The sequence below is a fragment of the Boleophthalmus pectinirostris genome, unplaced genomic scaffold, assembly GCF_026225935.1.
Source record: "Boleophthalmus pectinirostris isolate CB_2022bp ecotype Guang Dong unplaced genomic scaffold, ASM2622593v1 HiC_scaffold_23, whole genome shotgun sequence".
Lineage (NCBI taxonomy): Eukaryota > Metazoa > Chordata > Actinopteri > Gobiiformes > Gobiidae > Boleophthalmus > Boleophthalmus pectinirostris.
The window spans coordinates 26043283-26069768 of NW_026571207.1; the positions used below are offsets into that span (position 1 = coordinate 26043283).

The following is a 26486-nucleotide window of genomic DNA, read 5'->3' on the forward strand; positions in this document are numbered from 1 at the left end:
CATGAAGATATGATAAGAATAGGGGTTACGTAAGGTCAGGGGCAGAGCCAAACTTAAAACAGGCTCAAAACTAAACCAAGTGCAAACCAGGTCAGAACCAGAAATAAAACACATGAAACCAGGACACTTTCTAGACTACAGGAATGAATAAACAACAATAATAATTCAAATAAAGAGTGCACTTGATAACAGACGAATGCCAGTGTATGAAACCTGTATAACCAGCGATGCAGTACCAGAGGAACTTTTTGAAGAAACTGTGCTGTTCAGAGAAGTTTTCTGACACCATACTTTTACTTTTACTTGAGATAAAAAAAAAAAATAAATAAATAAATAAAAAATGAAGTAAGAGTACTATTTTTTTTGACAAAAGCTTTGTGTTGACAATACTGATTTGGACATTTGCACTTCTACACCTACCTTGTCATTTTTGTGTTGATTCTTTGAAAATACCATTAGTTTGTGCATTGTTTAATGTTTTATCTGTTTGATTAGAAGAAAAAAAGAAAAAAAAAATCTGGATCAGATTTTGAACTAAACATCCAAACTATGACTTAAGTACTTTCTCCAGATACTTTTCTTTTACTTTTACTTGAAAAATGATTTGGGTCACTACTTTTTAGTTTTACTTGAGTAATACTATACTAATACTAAGTGATGTTACTCTTACTAGAACACATTTTGGCATAGGTTTTTGCTTCTCTGCCCACCTCTCAACCCCACAGCTTGAGAAGCACAATTGTAATAAACAGTTTGTTACCTGATTCAGCTGGGGAGCATTAACTTAACTACCAATAAAGTGTGATGGGAGCTCTGCTTGGTTTATAGGGGAAAGAATTAAAACAAAACAATGAAATACGTACACAATGTTTCCTTCGGGTAGAGCATTAAAATACTTGCTTTCTGGAGAGCATTATTTCTTTGGCAGAAATCACAGCTTAAATAGTTATTTGAAATGAGTGAGGCAAATAAATGGAGTGTTATTTTTTCACTGTGTTTGTAAATGAAAGTGAGACAGTTGTTGGGGTGAAGAGTAGAAGGTCCAGTTGACAGAGGGAGAGGCAGCGCTCTTTTAAAGGTTCCTCGACCTCCAAACTCCGAGCTGTCAATCAACACGCTCTGCTGTCCCCGGGGACCGCTCTCTCCTCCAGCCGTGAGGGGGGAGAGGGGGAGGAGGGAGGAGGGGGGGCACCGCAGGGAAAACCAACACAACCAAACAGATGCACGCAGAGGAGGGTCAGAGGGGGCTTTATATGAGCATGCATGTATTTATTCTCACACTATGGATTCTTATGACTGTGCATAAGGCTGCTGTGTTCAACCACAGCTGAGGTGGGTGTAGAGCTGCTCATGTTAGCAAGTATTCTTAATATTGAGTATTTGTATTCATATGACACTATAAAATTACCAAAGAGTATTCTATTTTACATATTTGTTAAAGGTACAGTACGTAACTTTTCTGGTTGGGGCTCTGCCACCATGGAGATGCTATAGTTTTGTCTATAATGTTCTACAATACAATATTAAACTTATCTAAGATGCATGTTTTCAATTATGGGTGTTTTAATTGTTCAAAAATACCTTTAATAAGATGCATTCTTACTGTGAGTGGGGTCACCACTAGTGGCATCTCCTGCTTGTGTCTATGGAAATCGATAAGTATAATGCCATGTTTAACACCTCCATGTTCACAAGCCGGTAATAGGTCCTCCACCAAGATTATGAATGCTCATATTGAATACAAAAATGTTACTATTCTGATAGTGACACAAAAAGTTTGGATCCTCATACAATGTCAATATTTCAAATGATTATTTGTTAATGATATATGGCAATCAAAGCATAATATATAGTAGCTTGTAGCTGGTAAAATTCCCCAGTTTCATATGAAACATTGGTATAAGATTATATTGGATCAGCATTGTGGTACTATAGACTTATAAAAACAATGAATTCAAAGTATTCTCCATCTCAAACTGTCCACCTCGTATCTCTAATTCTTTCATACAATCCAACATTGTCAAATGCATTTAAATATTATTTTATAACATTTTTTTTCTACAGAACATCAATTAATGGCACAGAATAAAAGTACCTTGATACTGACCACCTTCACTTGTATCTTTACATTGTGTGTATGTGTGTGTGTGTGTGTGTGTGTGTCAAACTTGCAACAGCAGCCAAGCACCTTAAGGGAGGGGAGTAGTGCCTGCATATAGATGAGCCAGCAAACTGCGCTCTGCCCCCCAGCTCTGTTCAAACACAACCAGCTGAGGGCCAAGGCTTTACCACATCTGATGCAACCACAGCTCCATAGACAGACAGAGGCAGGCAGAGAGGGAGCGTATCAACAAAGAAATCACTATCCAAAAGAGACAAGAAACAGGCCAGAGAAAAGCACAGTTTGAGCAGGTGTATAGGAGTCCCAGCGGTGGAAAACACCAGGTGAAGCATGTGGTCTGAGAGGAGATGCCAAAATATGAGCTCAAAGTACAGCAGTGATGAGGGATAGAGAGCAGGAGGTGGTAAGGATATCGTGTGATAACTTTGCACAATAGAAGGATGTTGCAATCCAGCCATACAGATTCACAAGGCAATATAGTTTTTATTTCAGCCTTCAGAAAAGTCTTCAGAAACGTAAGACGTGCCATTAGAGATTAACAATGCTGCAACCAAAATTATGATTGCTTGTACCGTAAATACATTTTGCAATCATGAATATCCATTATTTCATGTTGCACCATATCACTGTAGCAAATTCCTAGACAACGGCAATGAAATAATTCAGATTCTGATTATAAAAGTAATTGGATAAGGATATATGCAGAAGGACATTCCTGTAAAGTCAAAGTGCGCTAATAGATAAAGGGATCAAGGGCCTGAACCCAAAGCCATGGTTTAAATAAAAATGAGTAATTTATTATTTTTTTTTTATATGGAATCATAAGTCACTTTACAATTACTTAAATTAAAGGGGTATTTTGCATCACATGGTATTAACCACAAGAAACTTTCACTAATAATACAAATCACCCCATAATAGCAGGTAGAGGTGTGCAAAAATATTGAAATATTGATATATTTTATAATTTAATGTGATGATACAGTATTAATGTCGTGGGGTGCTATATTGATAGTTTTTTTTTTTTTATTGGTATATTTTACAAAAATATTTAAACTAGAAGTAGTTTAACAAAGACTTTTAGTATCACAGCCATGATTTAACCATTATTTTTTATTGAACCATATCAAATCAAATTGAAATATATCATATTGAACTGCATCGAATCATAATCTCACTGTATCGAGACATGTATCGTATCATGGCCTATGTATCGAGTTATGTATCGTATCGGCAACTTCTGAATGATACCCAGCCCTAATGCCAGGTATATGAACAGTTTGCTTTTGTAGATGTAATTCAGCAAACATGAACACTAGAAATAAAAAAGAAACATAAAGCTCTACTAGTATGTTTACAGAGTCAAGTACAGTGACAGAGCTGCCACACACAGTAAGAGTCTCTCAGTCAAAATGATATGAAAGTGAAACTAAACTAAGCTAACACGACAGACACCGGTGCCAGTAAACCACATTAGCATCAAATGCAAATGAGCAGCGGGCTAATGGCTGGACAGGTGCAGACTGGGCCTCTAAATGACACACACACATACACACATACACCCATACGCACACACACACACACACACACACACACAAATGAGACGGATGAATTAAACATGGGTGGGCTCGGCTTGGGGGGCTGGCAGTGCTGACATAAAGTCAATGACATACATTATTCACTAGCGCACGTTAGCCCAGCCAAGGCAACAGATGACCTTTCACCTTAGGAAGTGCATCCAAACACAACAACCAAAACAATAAGGGGTTCCCCGCTGGATTGGGAAGGGGGTTGTTGGTAATATGAAGTGGTAAACAAGCTATGAAGTGAAATGTATCATGGAAAATATAAACAAATAAGAAGAATGTAGACCATGTGTGGATCATAAACAGTAGAACAATGGGGGCCCAGTGGAAGGACGCCAACCTCAAATCTGGCAAGACCGCTCTGGAAATTAAAAACTTGGCAAGGGCTGTTATTAAGTTATAAAATGTAATCACAAAATTGTCACAGACATTGAATAGACAGTGAGTGATGTTAATGCTCAGGTTAGCGAACGGAAAAGCTTTGAGGCAACATGTTCAGATTCGAAAAGCATTTGTGAACTTGTTAATTTAAGGTCACACAAAAGTGGAAGCTGTCACTCAACAGTTTTCATTGGTCAATAAAAGGGTTAAAGTGAACATTCATTAACCTGATTATTAAAGCTGGGGTACCTGACTGTTTTTAAATCAGTAAATTTTGTGTTCTCCTCAGAGTAAATTCTAAAATGAGCTCCACACTGTCTGTAGTATTTTTTATTTCTCCAGAAACCAGGAAGTAAAAGCAGAACACAATGCCCAAGTTCTGCAGATTTAAATGTCTACTTCCTCCTTCCTTCCTTCTTTCCCGCTATGTACCCCAACTTTAATAGTTTTGAATAGCTCCACAAAAGAGCTGTGTTGTGATATTTCAAATTACCTAAAAGTGTGTGTGTTTTGAACCAGTGTCAATGGAAGTTTCAGTTTCAAATCCCCAAGGGCCACTTTTTCTCCAGAATCTAAGTGAGCAAGAGTGACCCAAAACCATTAGCTCACGATACTGGTCCACATGTGCTAACTAGCTCCCGAACAGGAAATGGCCATGACATCATTCTCCCCGGGAGGAGCACTTCCTGTCTGACATTCTTCACTCAAGAGCAACACACAAAACCGTGCACTCTCCAGGAAATGGCCTCTATCAACACACACATACTCCTATGGAAACCACCAGCATCAACGCACCATACCCCAACACAGACACACACGCGAGGAAATGGGCAAGTGTGGACAAATACAAACACACAAGCTCTCAAACCAAAACTGCAATAAAACCTGTAATGATATCGCCCGTGTGTGTAAATCTGACACCGAAACTGTTCCTGCGTTGTGGTGCATCATGGGATATGTAGTGGATCCTTATCTCTAGCTGCAGAGTTGAGTTTGTGAGCCCCTGAGGAGAGGCTGTCCCTGCCAATGGGAGTCCCCACGGCAGGCGTCAGGGAGCAGGGGCAGGAGCAGAGCCAGGGGAGCACAGGTGGGACAGGGCCAGAGAGGACACATGAGGCCGCGGGGACATCCATACCCCCCAGTGAGAGCAGAGACAGCAGATTAGCACTGGTTATATGGACATACAACATAAACAAACCAAAGCAGTGCTGTGGATTCAACACAATACTGTGAAATACAAGTTTATAAAGCTCGGGGCAGAACATCAAAATCAAACTGGCAAGATTTACCAAACATCCATAGAGATACAATGGCCAAAAATATGTTAAAAAGTAAACAAAAGAGTCATGGTAAACACTCAAATTCTATGAGGTATGACGACACAAACCTAAGCTCTGTTTTTCAGAAATAGAAATATAAGGTAAATTCACAAATGTTGATTTTTTTTTTTTTTTAACAATATTCATATCAGTTGCCCACACTGTATTGCCCTATACAATGTGATCTAGTGGAGTAAAATATCCAAGATCTGATGTAAACGAATCATCAAATAATAGAAAAAATTATCTAAACTGGAACTAAAGTATGCTACAAAAATGCAGGATCTAAACTATAATTTAATCAAAACTAATAATAATAATACATACATTTTATAGAATGCTTTTCACGGAAACACAAAGATGCTTCACACTAATGTAACACAAAAACAATGACAGGACATACAAAACAAGTAGTGAGAAGCAGTCATGTGTGAGGGGTTTATAGGCTATGAGGAAAATGGTTGTTTTCATCCAACGACTTGATCAACGCCAAAAGTTTAAGATAAGTCCTTACTGTATCTAAATTAAAGTAAATCAGGAGTTTAGGTGTAAACATTTCAGGGCAAAGGCAAATAAGAAATCTCTGGACCACCAGCTGCACCCGCACCCCACAGTTTGAAAACCAATGCTGTCGAGACACCCAGTGAGAACCAGTACTGAAAACCACAGTGCAAAGACACGCAGAGGGTGAGAGAGGGGCAAATGTGTTCACGATTTGGGGCCCATCCAAGCAGATGATAGACTGAGGAGCAGAGTCTGCATATGATTAACCCCGTGGTAACCAGGAGCAATGGAGAAGGCTGTAAGTGGAAGTGTAGGGTTAAGGGCTCCCCTCGTATTATCCCAGAGACTGGTCCCATGAGAGAGACACAGAGAGGTGCACAAGAGCTCACCTTTCACTGGCCCTGCCCACTGTCAAATGTTACAGTCTCAGTATCTAAAGGCATGCTTCTGCTCACTTCAAATTAAAGGTGCATTGTGTAACTTTTCTGGTGGAGGATCCATCAAATGCTTTTCTCTGTGGAGATGTTATTGCTTGTCTGTTACTGTTTCACAGTATGGTATTAAACTTTTCTGTCTTCACGGAAACTAAACCACACCAAGTTACAGGTCAGGTTTGTGGAGAGGAGACCCCGCTGACAGTCAGAATTCCTGTTTTTGTATGTACTTTTGAGCAATAAAAACACCTGTAATTTAATAAATGTAAGGTAGAGTTTAATGTCATACTGTGGAGTATTATCAGATGTCACTTGAATTGAAAATTTGTCCTGAAATTCATGTTGAAAAACTTTAATCACTGCATCTACATAGTTTTCCTAAAGATGCTCGATCCATAACAGCGTGACAGCTTGTGTAGTCTGATCCTACCAAAGCTCCACACTGCTTCTTCTTTCATAGTTTAGCCCAAAAACAAATATCTTCTCCCTAAAAAATGCGCGTATCGTATTGCTCCTTGTAGACGCGTTATGCCCAAACAAATTCCTCTCGTTTCCAACACGAGATGAGATAAAGCGAAGAGGAGCTATGCGTACGATACCCAGAGCGGGGCTGATCCGCACTGTACCAGATTTGTTCTCCTAACAATCAAATAAGTTTCTCATTAGCTTGACTTTATTTTTCCTCATTCCTGCGGTTTTGCTGCAGTGGCCTGTTTCTTCCCCTTCTTAACGAGACAGAGCTAATTACGCAATCAGACCCATTACTCTTCCAGAAGAGTTAGAGCTAGCCCGGCTAATTAAGGCTGTAAAATCTAATCATCTCTGCGAAACAGCGGCAGGCTAACGAGGCCTTGTTTAACGAACTAAATAACTTCAAGGGTGGAGAGGGGCGGCTGATGCGATTTCGTTATGAATTTGAAGGAGGGGAATGCGTGATAATTGAGTCAGTTTCAGCCCCTCGCAGTTGTTTGTTTGTTTATGAATCCCTGATTATTACAACTGCCAAGAATATATTGCTGCTAAATGAGCAATCGGTACAGTACAGTGCAAAAGTCCCAGGCAGGGTTTTAGCAAAGGTTATGAACAAAGATGAATCAATACTTAAGGACACAAAAATTGCAACCAAAGATTAAAAAAACAAACAAACAAAAAAAACTATTGTATCTTCAGAGGGCATGTGTGGACCCTAATCAAGGTATTGGGCCTATCTCGCAATGAAGAATATTTCCAGACATTACCAGTCAAAAGTTTGGACACACGCTCTCATTCAGTGTTTTTTTTTTATTTTTTATATATATATATATGCTTACTACTTTCTACATTTGATATACAAACAGAATACATCAGCTATATGAAGTAAGATGTATGGAATTATATTCAAATCCTCAAAGTAGCCACCCTTGAAAAATGTTTATCAGAGTTATTTAACTTTTTTTCTTTACTATATAATTCCATATATCTTGCTTCATATATTTGTAGGAAGCAGTAAGAAAAAAATTAGAGGTAGTAGAAGTAGTAAGAAAAAAAAACAAAAAACAAGATGATGTGTCCAAACTTCTGTCTGATGATGTAGATTCAAAATCATCTTCCTATAAAGTAAAAGCTCTTTTTGTATGTTGGTTTTCCTCTAGAAATTAAACAGTATGTATGCAAATTACACCTCATTATAATTTGTTACGTATATGACGTTCTACTTAAGAAATTCATATTAACAATTTTCCCGCTTGTGTTTCAATATAAAACTTGTATTTCTTTTACAGCTAAAACTAAATATTGAGAGCAAGTTATTATCTTTGGTTCCTGTCTCAAAATTGTGTGCATGACCATTTATGTATCTTATAATCAAGACAAATACAACAAAATGAAATCAAATCTATGTAATTTTTCACACAAATCTAAACAAGCCTGACAAGTTCTGATGAAACCATTTCTTCTTTCTTTTACTTTCAAACTTCCAAGTCCCCTCCGCTCCCTCTCTCCCTCTCTCTTCTCTCTCACCTGACCTATTTTGCTGTCCAGAAAGAGGAAAAATACTGATATCTCGGCTGTTGTGTTCACCTCCCCCTTGTTCTAATTTGTTGTTCGTTAATGCTGGCCTTCCACCTGAGCCATTAGGAGCCTGGGGAATAGAGAGGAGAGCGTCCACAACAAGCATCGAGAGAGTGGAGGCTGCGTCAGAAACATAACAATAAAATAAATAAATAATAATAATAATAGTACTAATACATTTTATTATATAGTGCTTTTCAGGACACTCAAATAAGCTTTAGAAAACAAATAAAAGGCAAACCGATGAACACAGCCAGTGAATTTGTTTGGAAGTTAAAGATCACATCAACTGATCTCGAGCTTCGAACTGGATTTTGATACTAAGCAATAGACTTGAAAAAGCAAAAGAATCCTACCTGGACATCTAAGGGATTACGCAGACATCTTGTTACTTCAAACTAATTTAAATTTGACAATGACAATCATGCCACAATTATTTTCAACACAAAATAATAATGCTTTCTTTATGTTAGCTCTAATCAAAATAAAGATCATTCAAAACCTGTTCAGGAAAGGTCAAATTTTGTGCTCTTTATGCGATTTTTATAGTACCAATACTTGCTAAATTGTAATACTTTTTATACTAGTCTGACAACCCTACAAGGAGCATGTAGGTTTTACGGTGACGTTAAAAAAAGACAGAAGAGATTTGCTGAGACATGACAGGAAATAATACACAATGCTTTGACTGGCAGTTGAATGAATGTTGTCAATAAGGAAGAAAAACAGATTGTACTTGAAGATGGACTGCTCAGTTGTGATGAGAGACGAGAATTGCTTGTGTGCTAATCTAGGTTATGATCCAAATATGGCATTAATGATTTAAGTTGGTTGATATTTACATTTATTAATAAAACAAAATAAAAATACAAAAGATATAAAGTATAATAACTACAGATATGTGTTGTTAGGAGAGATAAACTATTGGTTAAAGTTATTGGGTATTGTGAAAAAAAAAAAATCAATACTCCAATAATCAATACTAAAACGAATATTGAAAGTAGATACTAACTTGAGCATGCATCAATACTGAAAAGAATCACATAAAACGGACCAAGTTTGACCTTTCCAGAATAGTTTTAGAATGGTTTTAAACTATATTACAACTTGTATAAGCTCACTACTATTTTTGGTGTATAAAAAGAGTGTTTTTCTTTATCATTGTGGTATCAAAATCTAGCATCTAGTATCAACATTTTACTTCAGAAATCAAACTCGAAATTTCACTACTGCTCCAACACTACTAGTGGTTGTAGATTGGGTTGTGACAGCAATAGTAAAATCAGACGGTTCAACTTTACACCAGAAGGATGTAAAAATGTGCACTGATGAGAAACTCAACAAGTCTGCCCCGCGGGGAGGGTAGAAGAAGAAGAAGAAAAAGGGGTAAAAAAGTGAAGAGAGTGGCCCATGCCGAGAGTGATGGGCAGGCATGTTGTCTAAAGGGCACGTGGCCGGGTGCAGCTGTCTCCAGGAGCGCTGAGGTGAGGTCTTCCGCTTCAATGGAGCATAACCACGGTGACGCACACACATTTTTACACACGCACAATCGCACACACACACACACATAGTCACACATACAGGTATAAAAAGAGTAGCTTTTGACAGAGCAGCAGCGCGAGTAGGACAGCTGTGTTCATCAGATAGCACAGGTCACTGCCTCATTAACACTCACATAAATACACTCAAATGAGAACAAAATCTGAGCACTGGGAGACTGAGCATTACAGAGTCTATTATAGTCTATTACGGTTTGAAAGGGGTTCAGAACTGTCTGGGAAATTGTCAGATAGTGCAAGAGACTGCTTCATTTACAGTTAACAGTCACAAAATGATTTCTGACATGGACAAAATCCCTGTTTTAAAACTACACTGACTTTATTACATAGGCCTAAGTTACTGAGTCATTCTATTTAAATAATAAAAAAGGGGAAAAAAGTCTAATATTTATTTTTTGACAGTACAATTCATTCACGAAGAAAAAAAACATGCTAAAATGATAGACAAATAAAAACTTAATCAATTTGCTATATATAATCAGAGAGTCAATTAACACCGAACAAAACATTTGAAAATTGGATACTACATAAAAACTGATCGTTATAATTTTAGAATAAAATTTTAGCAATACATCACCAACAATCCACTCAAAACTGATGTAATAATAATTCTTTCTAAAATATTTAAAAACAGGAAACATTAAAGTCTGGAGATTCTAACAGGAAAGGTCTCCATGGGCCTTGCATCTGCACAAGTCTAAACAAATAGTCAGTCTCACAGCACATGCTCACCACACACACTGCACCATCCCGCCATAAATCTGCAGGCGTTTCACTTTATTTGACTCAGTGTAAATCTAGCTAGGCCTCGGCATCAGTCAGCGGTACTTTATGACAGGGGCGCTCAAAGAAAGTACTGAAAATGTCACGGAGGGGGGCAAAACTGCAAATAAGTTCATTCAAGTGAGATTTATTCACTGGGCTGCAGCAGTAACCCTAACTACTCATCAGCTACGCCATCAGGCCAACCGCACTGACAGTCCTGTGACCACACTCAAAGCCAAACTCAGCCTCTTCAAACTGGTAAAATAATATACGCTAATGAGTCACAAATTTGCAAAGGATTATGGTTAGTGGACTTTAAACAATGTGGTTTTTAAATGTTTTTTTTCTTTGTAATTTCTCAAATGTTTTAAGCTGTGGGAAAGTAGTTTCCAGTTGACAGTATATGTTTATTACTTTTTAATTAAAGTAAAAAGATGGCGACAATGGGACAATTTTCTATAATGTATCAAAACATATCCTAAATGTTTATCCAACCTAAGAAATATGTAGTGTTAATGTTACCAACGTCAACAATGCATCATGTGTTCAAGGGTCAAAGGTCACAGTTTTCTTACCTGTCGATGATGACAGGGTCTGACGGGGTCTCGTTCCTGTTTCCACAGCTTTTCTTATCACAGCATCGACTGCAGCAGGCCAGGCAAAAGACAGAGGAGGAGAGAGTTAGAGATCACTAAGAGAACAAGTGAACACACAGCAGGAGGACTGGACTCAGGTGAGCAAACAGGAGCTGTGGAGTGCAGGGCGTGAGAATTAGTGAGGTTTAAGAACAACACAGAGTGGATTCAAAGCAGTAAGTACACAGCTCTAACACTGCTGCTCCACAGATCAGGGCGATTTGGGGAAAAGTTTTGGCGAGCAGATAAAGCTGTGAGCTTGAACACAAACTTGAATTAGCCTCCAGGGCTCAGGTTAGCTCCATTTCTGTCAGACATCACACAGCAGACATCTTATGTTCTCTATTTTCCTCTGTGCTCGTCCCCTCCCTCCATCCCGCCTCTCTCTCCAGCTCTTTCTCGCTCAGAAGTGGGTCACAGAGTGGTCCCACTGGACCTGGGGAGTAGTGCATTCTGGGTAGAAGGGGGTTGCATACTGATGTGACGAGCCTTTTCTGAATCATTTGACTGCGGCACGTTACATTGTGTTGTGTTGTAAACCTCCTGTTTCCCCCAAAAGTGCCATTGGGCCTATGGTGCCTTTCTACTCAGAGTTTGTGCTTTACCTGCTCCCGATTCATGCGCACTACTGTACAGAGAGGAGGGGAGCGGAGGAGAGTGGAAAGCGGGAGAGAGGAGAAGAGAGGAGAGGGGGAGAGAGGAGGAGAGAGGAGGAAAGAGAAGAGAGGAGGGTAGAGAAAGGGAGAGGAGGGGAGAGGAGGAGAGAAAAGAGGAGAGGAGGGGAATGAAGGGGAGTGAAGGAGAGGAGGGGAGACACAAAGAGAGAGGGGAGAGTGACCCTCCCCCTGCTTTCTTCAGTCCCTCAGGACAGAAGGCTTGGAGAGCCAGATCAGGTTTCTGATCTCAACTGTTTCCTGCAGCATATGAAAACAAGTGATCTAAATTGCCTTGTGTGATAAACCAGGAAGTGACTAGGCTTTGCCACTAGCCATTTGTGTACCTTGTGTTCCTACATGACGGTCTTTTGAGGGATGCTGTGTTGATGCTTTTATTGACTGAAATCGTGGAGTGCTTGGCTTGCTTTAGTACATTTGAGTGCATCTGTATTTTATGTGTAATTTGAGAAGGTCTCCCCTCGCACATAGCTCACTGTCAGGACACTGCAAACTGCATGTATTACACAGACTAAGGAGGATGGCTTTGAGTAATGAGCTTTTCCTTGTCCTAATTAGCTGAACATGAGAGAGATGCACACACAGACTTTCACATGAATTTACACATAGACACACGCGCATTCTAACAGAAATAGGCCAGGGCCCATCTCCCCAACCCACTTTGAAGAAAATTATAAGATTCCTATTGTAATTTAGCAGTGCTCCCTGTGTCTCCCCCCTGTTCACACCAACAGAGACACCTAAAAGAGCAGAAACATTTATCTTCCTCTGCTCTGTGGAGTAATGGCCACTTCAAACCTGACAGCTCCAGCTCCTTACCTGCACATGATCTCATGGGTCAGCAGGACGCGGCACATCTCCGGGTTTTTATCTTGGCCCTCATACACAATTGCCTGAGGACAGAAAAATACAGACTTTTTAAGTGTTTGGTGCAGCGATAGAGGACAGATAAAACAGAAGTGTGTTTTTAATCTGGAGTAGGAAGAACTGTGCTGGCAAAAATGTGTATCGTGGGAATCCAGTTAGTGAGCGGGGACGCTGTGTTCTGCGACAGTAGAAAACATGATGTGTGCCTGTGTTTGTGTGCATGTATGTTTGTATTTGGAGTACAGTGAGCAGTTGGACTGCCAGACTGAGTATAGTGCACCATCTGGTCCCTACAGCGCCGCGTCCAAAAATCTAGTCTGGTTACCCCTCCAACCCCACTCAACATGCTCTCTAGGGCTGTGATCACCCTACGCAAACACCCAGCCACATTCACTAACTCATGCCCTCCTACTTTCATTTGAAGCTAACTCCTCCAGCCCAATGGCACTAGCGGCACAATTGGCAAAACAAAAGACCGGAAATCAAAACATCGTTGAAGGGGCATGTTTTCTTGGTTATCTCATTCATTCTAATGGAGAATCCCTTTGTGTCCATGGGTCCACATGTGCTGCTCTGTGTTTTTGTTTGATTGAATTGGCCATAACACACCCTGGGATAGTTTGTTCTGTTTCACATTGAGGAAATGAGGGTCAAGGTCCTGAAAGAGTGAGCTGGCATGCATCACTGTCTCTCTCACACACACGCTCACAAACACATCCTCACAGCAAACTCAGAACACAGAACAGAGTGCCGGCTCACTGCAGAGGCAGGCTGGGGACACATGTCCTCTACTTTTCTGGGCCTCTGTAAATGTATTCCACAGGTACGACAGCTCGTTTATCACGCGCTGTGTACTGCTGAAGTTGAGGGTCTGAGACAGAGGCATGCAGCGGGCAGAGGGAGGGGCAGCCCAACACAAACGCCAAACAAACCCACGGTGTAATGGTCAGAGCATGTAGTTTAAAGTGACGCTCTCACCTGTTTAGTCATGGAGTCAATGAGACGCACATACAAGTCCTGCTCCGTCCTGATCCCTGGGACAGCACACAGACAAATGTTAGACACAAACCACATGTTTTCAATCACACAGGACGTCCTGCAGGCACTACGCCACAGGTACGCCACTATCACGCTAATGACTGGCACAATTACATGCCTACTGTCAGCAGTCTCATTCCATTACTACACACAGTTTTAAAGAAATGTATTTAATCAGTTAAAACTGTAATTTACAATAATAATTTGTAATACAATATTAAAATAAATAGTCTACAAAAATATAATAATAATAATAATAATAATAATAATAATAATAATAATAATAATAATAATAATAATAATACATGTTTATAACTTTAAATTCAAAATAATGTTTCCCACAACACAATGTAAGCACTTTGATCTCTGGGCATGTTCTGTCCGTGTGGCTGTTTGTGGAGCGGAGCTGAGGGACTCGAGCCTCGTCTAACGCGCATTTCCAGAGTTTCCTCACTTTGTTTGGACGGATCATTCTCTCAATGCATTGTTATTGCTTCATAAAAGATTATGGAAGCCCGACTCACCGTTACTGTAGAGGAGCTGCAGTCTATAATGGATCCCATTGTTGGTCTTTTCCCCCGTCGTTTCCTATGAAAATTAAACCAAACAGCACGGTTTAGTACCAAGGCTAAACACGCACATACAGCCCCGGTCATCAACTCCTTCGCGGGACTTTTACTGCGAGCGCCACTGTAATAAAGCTTGTATTTTTTCGACATTGGGCTACCGACACACTACATGGCTCTTTCAGTGTAAATAAATCAAATCACAGGCTCGTTTGGCGGTTGTAAAAAGAAAAGAAAGGGCTCAGTGTAACCTGAATAAATTATCTGAGGAAATACTGGCTACTGTGTCAGAAAACGTGAAAAGTCATATTAAACTTTGAAACTTGGTCTTATGGGCCCGGTCCAACAGCCTACTGCAACCCCTAGTGTCGTAAATAAAGGTCTCAAAGGACAACGCTGCACAAATGTTACATTATAATTAACGATGGCGCATAAAACACACTAATAGTGGTTTTCTTTCGACTTACTGCTCACGAGACGCTTCCTAATAACTATTTTAATGTGATCAACTTTATTATATTTTTGTATAGCCAACAAAACAGGCCCACGGTCATTACTTAATTAAAATAGCTTTAAAATATGCAACGTTTGTATTTGCATATTGTTGTTTTAATACAATCCACAGGGCCTATTATGTATTATTGATAAATCACTTCGCAGCCCACAAATCGCTGCCCATCTGTGGAAGGACATTGGTTTTTATATATTAATAATATTAATAAGCACAGTAGGGCAAATAAATAAAACAGTTATTTAGCTGCAGTTAAACGCGTTGATACATATTACATCTCTAAAAATGATATTGATGTTTGATTTAAAAATCAGATGTCTGACACCAGCAGAGCAGCAGGACGCGGCTTCACGCTGTGCAAACTGTCATTACAATAAAGTCAAATGTAGCGAGGAGCAGATGCTGAGTGGAAAACTTTACCTGGCATCTGAACACCGGGTAAAAGAGAAATATATGGAGCAATTATAAGTAAAGGGTATGCTGAAAATCTCAACAGAAGTGTGGTCCCTGCTGTGCGTCTGGATAATTCATCAGGGGGGTTTAACGGGCCGTGTTAAACTGTCATTTGATGTGCGTAAAGTTTTGTCTCTTCACCCACCTTTTCTTTTTCGACAAAGTCCACAAAAGTCGTCCTCTCTATCTCCACGGGCTGCCCCTGTCTGTCATACAGCGCCAGGACAAAGTGGAAGAAGTTGGACTTGCGCAGGTTGGAGGGCGGCTGCTTCTCGAAGTGTGCCCGCGCGAGACCCACGCCGCTGCAGACACAAGAGCCACGAGGGCCCGCGTAAATAAACAGCCGAACTTTGAAATAATTTGTCGAAATGCTTTAAAGAAAATTGAGTCCAGTTGCAAAAAAAAGCTAATACATAAATTAATACTAATAATTTAATAAAATAAATAAAATAAAAAATAAAAATAAAAAAATTGAGTGCATAAATTGTAAGTACTGTCACTCTTGCAGGCACATTAAATTAAATATTCTTTTTTTTTTTATTATTCTTAATTGGCACGAATAAAGACCAAACATTTGATTTAGAGTTACTTGTTTAACTTGTAAATAACTTGTGCAAACTTGAACTTTAATGCTTATCAAAATGATTCTTCGAGGTTTTACGCGTGCATGCTTTAAAATGTGCACCTTTGTAAAAATATGAAAATCCATTAACAAAACTATTCTAAAATGCCCTGATTGAAACTGACATTGGGACTAAAGTTGATCGAAACTATTGTATGGAGTGCAGTGTGGTTTCCCTCTACATTAGCCCACAGTGTGCTCGCGTTTAGAGTCACATTTTGAAAAAGCCAGAGGGAATTATCCATAACTCCGCTGGTGAGAAACACATGCGACTTCCCGTTACGCACACCGCCTCGGATCTGTGCGCGCACGGGGCCGCCTCGGGCTCACCTCTGGGCGGCTGTGTTGGCGTCCAGCACTCCGGCGCCCTGCATCCATGTCCGAACCGCGTTCATCCCGGCCACCATGGGCTCTTCTTTCATACTACTCCCACTCCTCTGGATGCTGTCGTGGATGCCAAACATCAAAACGCACCTTCGCACAGTCTCTCACTCTCTCTCCTCCTTTCCTTTGCTCGTTCCCTGCCTCCTTCCTCTTCCTCCTCTTCCTCTGTTTGATCGCGCTGTCACAGGAGCAAAGTGCTGTGGTCTATTTCACTTTAAGTTGCTGTGCAGCGCGCCTGTGTGTTGTGTGTTGCTCAAAGTAAACAAAAAAGACGCGACATGTGGAAGGAGCCGACGGCATCCAGGGTTAGCTGCGCTTCATGTCAGCAGCTCCAACAGAAGAACAAGACAGAAAAGCGGCAAAGGGCGGAAGATGAAGCTGATGAGAGCAAGATGAGAGGATGTGCGAAGTCCTCTGGATCAAGGTGACAAAAATGCAACAAACAGTCCACAGCGAGGATAACACACGCCGCTCCTTTGCGCCACTTCTAAAAACTCTTATGAATGAATCGCGCAATTACATTACGGGGCTTCCAAACAACCTCCTTCCCCCTTGAGGAATCACTTTGGACCATCTCTGGGATGCCAAACAGCGGAGGAACTAGTAGGTGAGGTGGGCGTGGCGTGCGCGGTCAAATGGGAACGCCTCTCACAAACACACAGTTAATAACGCGGACATCAGCTGCCCACCAAACCAGAGCTGCCTGCCTGCTGTCCCCGCCTAGTCCCACGCACGCTCGCCCCGGCTGTCCCGCCCCGGACCTGTCTTACATATGTTTGCAGTCGGCAATTAACGCGCTCATCACTTTATTGCTTTCCGCGAAACATCAATTCAGGACTGGACATTATTTAATGCGCATTGGCTGCACGAAAAGACCAAAAAGAAGGATAGCGCAGCTGCTTTCTATTGAAAAGGATACTGACTTATACTCTGACTTGTGTGGGAAATGTCACCAAAATAACTTATTATTGTTACTATTAAACCATCGGCAATAACGTCACATACATTTGTAATTCATCTGCTATTATTTATCTTGGCAGTGGTTTGTCCAAAATAATTATAATTTTTCAAGTCATGATGTTCAAGTCCATAAAACAGTAGAGTTAATAAATATGTAATAGATTTGGGGACAGATAAATAATTTATGGCATGTCCAAATTACCAATGAAAAATTGTTTTAAAACATCTGAGATATAAGAGCATTTTATCTAATCGTTCTCCTGAGAAAAGTTAAGAGGTAAAGTTGGTTAATTATTTATGGCCAAGTTTAAAAGTCTGTCTCTCTTTGAAAACCTCTGAGCTTTACGCACGCGTGTTCCTCTTGTATCGCGTTTAAAATCTAAATTGTTATAAATTAGTTATGGCATTTAAAAGTGATAAGTTATTCCCATATAACGCAATAGATGAAATGCGCGGTGCAAGTGTTCAGTCGGGGTATCAATACAAGATTACGCATCTTAGGAAACTTTCAGATCACACATAAAAAATGAAATAAATAAATAAAAAGACTGGGATTCACTGTGCACACTTCCTTGCGACAGCACGACGATTTGAAATGAGCTGTGATTTGATGCATTACAGAAATCTTGCGGGACTCAGCGTTGAATCCAACATAAATATGAGGATTATGGTTAAACTGCGCTGTCCCGTTGCCCAAATAATGCTCCCCGCTAAACAACACGAAGGAAAAAGAGAGAGGGAGAAAAAAGCTAACTAAAACATTTGCATGAAGCTCAGAGAAGCGTGAAAGTGAACACTGGGTTCACATATGCACGGAATATGTCTATTATATGTCTGCAGAAGCTCTATACTCATGCCCCATCATTACAGAGCCGTTTCTAAATCAAATTGAATTGTACAGGGGCCATCTGTTCAGTAAGCCCCGTTTGGTTAATTACAATGAAATAGGAGAAACCAGGGCTGTTTTCTTATCACCAACTTATATTTAAAATTAAGATTATTAAGATTTTTATCCACAGTATTCCACGCAATTTAGACTGACACTTTAACCGGTGCAATTAAACACTTAAGAGAAACACTTGAAATGCATTAAGCACTTTGAATATAAAGTCATTTACATAGGACTGCTATAACATCCAGGATGAAACAGCAGCATTTCTGATTCATTTCTGATTGATTCATTTCTTAAATTGTTATTGTTATGTAGGCTATAGATAATTTCAACCAAGTTATTTTGAGAGAACTGAGATCATTTTGTAGGATATGCGACAAAAACACAACAATTACATTTTCCAAACTTGTCACAAACGGTCAGGGTCTCATCATTGTCTAGGAGGCCAATGTGTTTATTTGTGACTGCTGTTGTGGGAGGAGGAATACGATCGGTCCACCACGTGAGTACACGAACGACACAATAAATAGTGACAAATAAAGCCAACGTGACACGAGAACTGTCTTTTACGCACACGTCCGGAGCGATCCTTCACCACTTTTGTTTGATTGTGGCCGGTTGGTTGATCTGTCTGTCCCGTTCGGCATGCTGTGGGGGGCCGGCGGACAGTGAGAGCGAGACCCCATGGGGTGAAATGTATTTATATCTCTGGACAGCATCCACACACACACGCACACACACAGAGAGAGACAGACAGACACACACACATACACAGAGAGAGAGACACACACACACACTCACACACACACACAGAGAGAGAGAGAGAGAGAGAGAGAGAGAGACTGTTAGCCCAAATATCACCGTATCCAAAAACACAGATGTCAGTTGGGGCCCGCTGATCCGGACATGTTAATACTGTGATTTAGTAAGTCCATATTACGCACGGACAGGAATGTAATCAACTCTATTTCCCAGTTCAAGTGATCACATATGGGCAAGCTATTAAACCCTCCGCTCTGAGTTATAACTCAATAGATATTTTGAAGTTAAGTGATCAGAAAAAGACAGTTGTATACTCGCCTCCTACAGTCACCAGATGTTCGCGTAAATCAAAAGGTGGGGCCGATGATAATAATGGCCTGATTGAACGGAGGAATCGTAAAAAATGACTAGCTGTTAAAAGCAAGGCATGTGCTACGTTGAATGGGCCTTATGTCTAACAATATGCTCTCTTATCGACATGAAAGGGTACGGAAATAAATGTTTTTTTAAACAACAAAGTGCATAGAATGTAATTTACCTGAGTGACAGGAATACAAAAAGGCCCCGCGCGTTTTTCATTTGAATAAACTTGACAAAAATGACATAACTATAATGTAACTTCAACGTTTTGTTATTAATAATTGCAAAAACGCGCCCAGAAACTGATATTAACATTACATGAGCCGTTTGTTCCGGTGAACTTTTCCCTCCAGGTGACAGGAACACGCTCCGCTTACTCGCGAAGGGCCAGGAAAGACAATTTGGAGCAATGTTGCCATCTAGCGTGCGTAAAGTGAAGTTGCATTGCATCTTGGTATTTTCCTGGTGGCGTTTGCTAGGTTGTGAATAGAATGCAGATAAAGTGAGAGCCATCTGTCCTGTGGTTGTTTTCCTGCCTCTTAATTAACATGGTCAACGTGGAGGTGGGACAAGGTCAGAGAGGCGAAGGATTTACGAGAAGAAACATGTGATTGCACTAACCAAACAAACTGCAGCTCAAATATAAAAAAAAAAAAAAAATATGTATCTTTCCTTGCATAATTTGTTCTAATTAAATCATTTTTAAAACGAGTCATGTGGTAATGCAAAAAGTGCTCCACTGCGTTTTTTTTTTTTTTAACACTCCAAACACCTTCACTAGAATCGTTTAGATAATTTCAGCCCTGGAATTGTCTATTTCTGCTGAACTAAAGTTAAAAGGAAGCTGCAAACTTGAAAACTACAACTTCATGACATCACAAAGTGGAACAAAGGATTTTGAGCTTTAGAGATGTAGACTGCCCAATAATACAGGATTACTCCAACATGTGTGAATGAAACAAAGCACAACACGGGTTTTGATGAGGTAACAACATAACAACAGCTCTTAAGAGTCAGTTTAAAAGATATAACATCTAGGCCTAAACTTTCTGGTGGAGGATCTATCAACTTGTTCCACAAAATGGCAATATCTCAGTGGAGAAAATTACTACAGTACTACTCACTATTCACTCATTCACACACACACATTCACACACCAGTGCACCCAGACACTGGAGGAGAGGTGGGCTAGTGTCTTGACCAAGGATACAATGACAGCATTCATATTTGGGAGCTGGACTCACACTTCTAGCCTGTGAGCCAGTGGATGTGATCTCTACCAATGGTGTTTATGTCGCGAGCGGGTTTCAAACTGCCAACCTTTAGATCAGAGGTTGAATACTCAACAACCAACTGAGTTACTTCTACTTACTAATCCAAGATGTTGACACTCTGCTGTTAACAGTGTTTGGAAATAACTGAATACAAGTACTGAAAATACACATTCTGAAATGTAATTTTAAGTAACAGTGTCCTGGTACAGTTACTTTCTAATTTATTCAGAAGAGTTAAACTTAGACTTAGAGCCAGACCTAGACAAACTCTATTGATCCACAAGAGCAATGATTTGGACACAGTAGCTCACACATCACATTATATCATTATAACAAAGAGAAAAAATGTAAATGGTAATCATAATTTCTAAATAAGTAGCAAAAATATCAAGAGACTGGTGTCAAATAAGGCATAATTAAATAAATACATATGTACAAGTAAAAATTAAATAAAATAGAATTAAGTCATAAAAACATCTCAGCAATACGCAAGAGATCGTAGAGTTTCTTTTCTAAATTAAAACGAATACATGACAGTACTTCATCATGTATTTTGACTTTATACTGCAAGTTATTTGTGAGGAAAACAAGAAAATGCTACTCTTGCAATGGGTGTGCATGCATCTCAAATCAGACATAAGTTAATGCATGACAAAAAGGGCAACAGATATAAAGCAGTTTGTAATACTATGTAGTATCTGTTTTTACAGTATAGTATTCTGATTGGCCTATGTATCAGAATATGTTACAAAATAATTCAGGTATTCAATATTAATTTCATTGTATTCAATGTATTTTTTCTAAATTAAATGTGAAATGTGATGAAAATGTTTGAATAACTGTTTTTGCTATTCTGTCATGAAAAGTTTTGTGAGTTATTGTAATATTAATCAATGAGTCATCAAATTTATCAAACAACAAATGCATGTTTTATTTTGAATGCTCGAAATACACATGAATGGTTAATAGAAATAAATAATTAAATACACTAAACACACATACACAAATAAATATAACAATGGACAATTATATAGCTATATATGAATGGGGTCCAAACTAAAAGTCATTGTGAACAGCTGCACACTATGAGTTTTTGGAAAAGTCCTATCATAAAGAATAAATGGATGACTTTATTTTCTCCAGAAAACATCCCCAAATAATTTGGTAAAAATAACTTAAGCACATGATGTTACTTTCAAATCAGTTCAGCACTGTGGATTGTCCAGGCCACAGTAGGGAGATGACCATTAATTCCCCAAATAAAAGGTCAAGGCTTTAGTGGTAAAATGTATAAAATACTGGTGATGATGATGTGTCTTGTATGACTCACCATTTCTGCTTTTTCGTACACACAGTAAATGAAGGCATGGTTCACCTCAAACTTGAAGTCACAGCAGTTAAATTACTGTGACAATAAATGAGGGCTTTGGGGGTATTTTAAATGGAGAAGCAATCAAACAATAAAACTGACACATTCTTTGTTAACTGCCCAATCCCAATTCTAATTCTGAGGAACTCAATGAGAAAGCTGATTTGAACTCAACCTTATCTCTCTAGATCCATATTCAATACAGTGTGATGTTACACTGATATTAGAATCTGTCACATTTAATGAGACTGAGCCTAGGCTGCGTTTAAACTTGGTTTGATCCTGGTTGTAGTCAAATCTCTTTATATATTTTTTGTTTTACTTCACTAATATTTTGTGATATGTTTTTTAATTATATAAAAAGCTTATAAAATTTTATCTCTAAACTTGTTTTTCAATGATAAGAGAGAAAACTAAGGTCACTCCAGACAAGAATAAAACCACATGCATGTGGTTCTTTCAAATGTCATAACTCAAAAGCCAACCAGGTTTCAGTTCTGGATTTGTCATGTTTGCAATGGTGCACATTGACTCATGAGAACACTCATGTGGTGCAGCAGCGTAAAGAAACTATTCTGAGACAGGGCACCGTATGAAATGGTCATATGGTTACATTGACATTTAGCAATTTAAAACATGTATTAATGTAATATGTTACTAACTGTAATATGTTAAAATTCAAATTTTTTATCTTTTTCAGAATGCAGCCAACTAAAATGTTGTTTGATGCTCCTGGTTCTTTTCCCTTTTCTTCTGCTTTTTTCTGGATGAAATCCTAAGAAATGCACACATTTAATAACTGTTGTATAGCATTATGATGGTATGCATTATTGTACATGAAAAACACGTCAGCTAGTAACACAGACATTACCACCAACCTCTCCTGGCTCCACTCACTCCACTGTGAGTTGGAAAGAGCATCCTTGGCTCGGAAACAGACTGTGTTTCTCTTGCTTTTACGTTTACACCAACAGTTCTCAGTGCAGTCTACTGTTTTAATCTGAAAATAAACAAAAATATGACTATGTAAATTAATATATTACTCTAAGTGTGAATAAGTGAAATGAATAAGTTAAAAATGCTTTGAGTGGTTTTTGTTGTGTTTCAGATGCCATATAATTCTGTAGGCTAATAATATCTAATATGATTGGGGCAGCTAAAATTGTAATTAATGTATTTGATTAATGCAATTAATTGTAATTAATGTAATGTAAAATGTAATTAATTAATAATTTATTTTAACACCAAAAGAGCTGCTTTAGTTGGAGCTACTAAATTTGAGCTGATTTGTGTTGCTAAACAAGTCTCTCACACATAAATTTTTTTTTTTTTTCACACATTTTCTGAAATCTAAAATCTTAAAACGTTTTGGTCTGTGTACTAATGTGTGCACTGTGTCACCATGGTAACTGCTACATGTATCTCTAATAGTCAAATGTTTACAGTACCCCACCCCCCAGCATGATGTCACTGCAAAGTATCAACAGCAGAAACTGTCCCCTATCTGGCACTTTGACCTTCTGCCCAGTCTGAAAACCATCTGTTTAAAGAGAAAAGCTCTATGAGTGCCTTACCCTGTGAGCTTTTACAGAGTTACAAGGTTTTTCTTTTTTGAGCTGTATGATTTGAAAAGTGAGTGGAAAATAAGAATTAGGACTGTCCCATGATGTCGGATACGTCCACTCTATGGCTGTTTTGTTGACTTTACTAATTTGCACTTTGCCAGGTTTCACTGAAAAGGACAGAAACATGCAATAATAGAAATGCAAAAGAAACCAGTCAAATGTTGTTAATCTTGTGTGTGTCTTACCGATCTCAGACAAAAAAAAGCTCCTTGAGTAGTTCTCCACCAGGAAGTCGTTAACCACATCGACAGTGATCCGAATGAAATGGACTTCCTCAGCATAGGGGCAGTGCAGTATGTCTGTGCAGGAGATGCTGTTTCCATCAGGGTCCACAGAGCAGCTGATGATACTGTGGTTGGAGAGACAAGTCCACTGTCTGCCCTCTGAGTCTTCAGTGCAACGTGAGTCATGTGGGTCATGTGGGTTATCACTGTTGCTGAAAATAAGACAAGCACAGGTTTAATGAGAGGCTGAAATTCACAAATGTACAAGGTTTGTTTATTTGCTGTTAATTAAACTTGTACATATTAAGGTTGAGCTATATTTTAATGCCCCGTGGGGAAATCTGCATTTGACCCATCCTTTATTGCCACTGGGGCAACCTGTCTGTAGCAGTGGAGACCAGAGGGCCCTGAGGAAACCCACACAGACACAAGGAGAAACATGACAACAGACACCGTGATGGAGTTAATATTAAGACATATAAACTAGTTTGCAGGGATAATTTTCTTTTGTCTTTTTTTTTTATGTCTGTATGTTATGTTAAAGTTACTCCTCCCTGTACCAAGCCAAATTTCTCAGTAAGGAGGCGAAATAGACGAAATAAATCAAAGCATTAAATCTGAAACCTGATTACCCTAAATTTAAATACTTAAAGGTGCACTGCACAACTGTTCAGGTGGAGATTCTATCGCCCACTTGTCTTCATGGAAATGTTATTGCTTTGTCTGAATGTTCCATGGTATGACATTAAACACATCTTTCTAGCCTTTATTCATCAAGGGTGTTTCTATTACTAAAAAATACAATACTTTTCATCATGAAGAGGGATGACTTTCCACAGATCTGAAAAGTAATGTAGCCTATAGTTCTCCCTTGTGATAGATTAATTACTTTAGGTTTTAAGTTAAATATGTTTCACCATCCAGCAGGCTTTCTCAAAGGTTTGCTACAGAACACTCCTGGATGAGTGAGAGACTGTACTGACATGGCACATGCTAAAATGTTTTGATTTTCACAATGGCTACGCATGGATGAGCTTGAGTAAATAAAGGAAACAGTAACTCACCGCCAAACTTTGATCCAAGCCACTTTTCCATTACGACTGGGATGCCACTTCCAGGAGCACTGAAAGTTGCCGTTATAGTTTGGAGCAGAGCAGTGTATGTGAGCTACAGAACCAAATGAATATTAGCATTTGTGAAATCTATTATACATCTGCCCTGACGTTGTATTTGTTTGACAACATTTGCACCTGGTTCGAGGATCCTCTTGGTCTTGCCCTGGTCTGCACGGATCAGAACTGTTGTGTAGTTGAGGAGTGATCCGTCTGCATTGTGGCAGGTGTAATTTCCTCCTCCTGAAGACTCTTGTAGTGTGATAGTGAGTATATTTCCAGTTGACAGAGGTTTTCCTCCATTTTTTCTCCAGAAGATCCCAGAGCCCTTGTCCTCTCTGCTCAAAACCTCCTCCTCCGAGTGGATACAGCTGAGAAGATGATGGCCAACCTCTCCAGTCACCTCCAAAACTAAAACTAGTGCAATTCAGATTATAAAAAATCAAATCAGATCAGAATGAAAGTGCTGTTTAAAGACCTACCGTTGTCTTTGAGGGTCCAGTTTGTGGGATTTTGACTGGTGATGTGAAGTAATGACCACAGGGTGAAAAAGGCAAGCATCATCTGAGATAATAGAGCACACAGTTATAATTATAATAAAGCATATTAAATCAAGCTCAAATTTCAGTCATTTCTAACCATCAATGATCAGGTTGGATCTTTTTAATGAAGAGGTCCATAGTCGATTCTTTACTAAAACTTTGCCTATTTTTGTGTTAGATTGCATTGTAAAGAAGTCTGTATTGTTGGTGTTCAGGAAATTTATATCAAATTATTATTTATTATTTGTGTTTATTCAGATAAAATAATATCTGATAGGAAATAAGGGTTGATCAATATGAGTAAAATCAGATAATCCAATCAATATCAATAAATACGCGTAAAATATAATTGAATTAAAAATAGGCAAATAAAATAATATTGAAATAATTAGACCTATCAGTAGTGGTAATATCATATCATCAAAAATATCTTAAAATCTGATCTTACCTCGGCAATAACAGCGCGGGTCAAATGACGCGACTGTGATTTGAGTCCAGTTATAAACAAGATGATGACCGCAATAAACAACTGACCGAGACTTCCCCATCATCGCGAGGAAAAGTCCAGAGGAACTTCGCTTTCCAAAGGTAGGTCATCTGTCACCTTTTCACTTCCACTTGTGCTTCTGTGCAGTTATGCGAGTGCCTTTCTTACAACATCACTAATACCTGCCAGACCTGGGAATATTTGGAGGCCGCACCCGCACCTTTGTCGCCGTAGGCTAAGGTTTCTCGTGCGCATCCGGTGACAGTGTTTGTTAAACAGCTTTTACGGACCCAATCCTGTGCCATTTTTTGAGACAGTTGTTCATAAATGTGTCTAATCTGTATCTTTTCTAACAGGTCTAGCACGTATTTATATGCGTGAAGCGGTTACGTAGGGGTAAGGCAGGTGGG

The 26486-nt window shown here is 39.2% G+C and overlaps 2 protein-coding genes across 4 annotated transcripts in view; both read right to left on the reverse strand.

Annotated features, from left to right (window-relative positions):
• ebf1a (EBF transcription factor 1a) overlaps positions 1-17119 on the reverse strand; it is an 87173-nt gene extending 70054 nt beyond the window's left edge. Inside the window, exons 1-6 of one of the 2 annotated variants that reach the window (XM_055159255.1) lie at positions 16416-17119; positions 15609-15765; positions 14458-14521; positions 13874-13929; positions 12848-12921; positions 11295-11363 (exon numbers count right to left, since the gene is read on the reverse strand). In XM_055159255.1, coding sequence (XP_055015230.1) covers positions 11295-11363; positions 12848-12921; positions 13874-13929; positions 14458-14521; positions 15609-15765; positions 16416-16549 — 554 coding nt within the window. In that variant the 5' untranslated portion in view covers positions 16550-17119. The remainder of the gene's footprint in view (positions 1-11294; positions 11364-12847; positions 12922-13873; positions 13930-14457; positions 14522-15608; positions 15766-16415) is intronic. The other variant, XM_055159256.1, reaches the window with a different exon arrangement.
• A 4504-nt stretch (positions 17120-21623) lies between these two features.
• On the reverse strand, positions 21624-26159 carry il12ba (interleukin 12Ba). Of its 2 annotated transcripts, none has more exons than XM_055158852.1 (8): positions 26038-26159; positions 25530-25611; positions 25186-25458; positions 25000-25102; positions 23897-24147; positions 23661-23818; positions 22965-23086; positions 21624-22861 (listed from the first exon to the last, which is right to left on the reverse strand). In XM_055158852.1, the coding sequence occupies exons 2-8, from the start codon at positions 25609-25611 to the stop codon at positions 22798-22800; spliced, it is 1053 nt and encodes a 350-aa protein (XP_055014827.1). In that variant the 5' UTR covers positions 26038-26159; the 3' UTR covers positions 21624-22797. The 2 variants fall into 2 exon arrangements, with proteins under 2 accessions (XP_055014827.1, XP_055014826.1); XM_055158851.1 differs by having other exon boundaries at positions 25186-25464; positions 26038-26158.
• Positions 26160-26486: the final 327 nt, after the last annotated feature.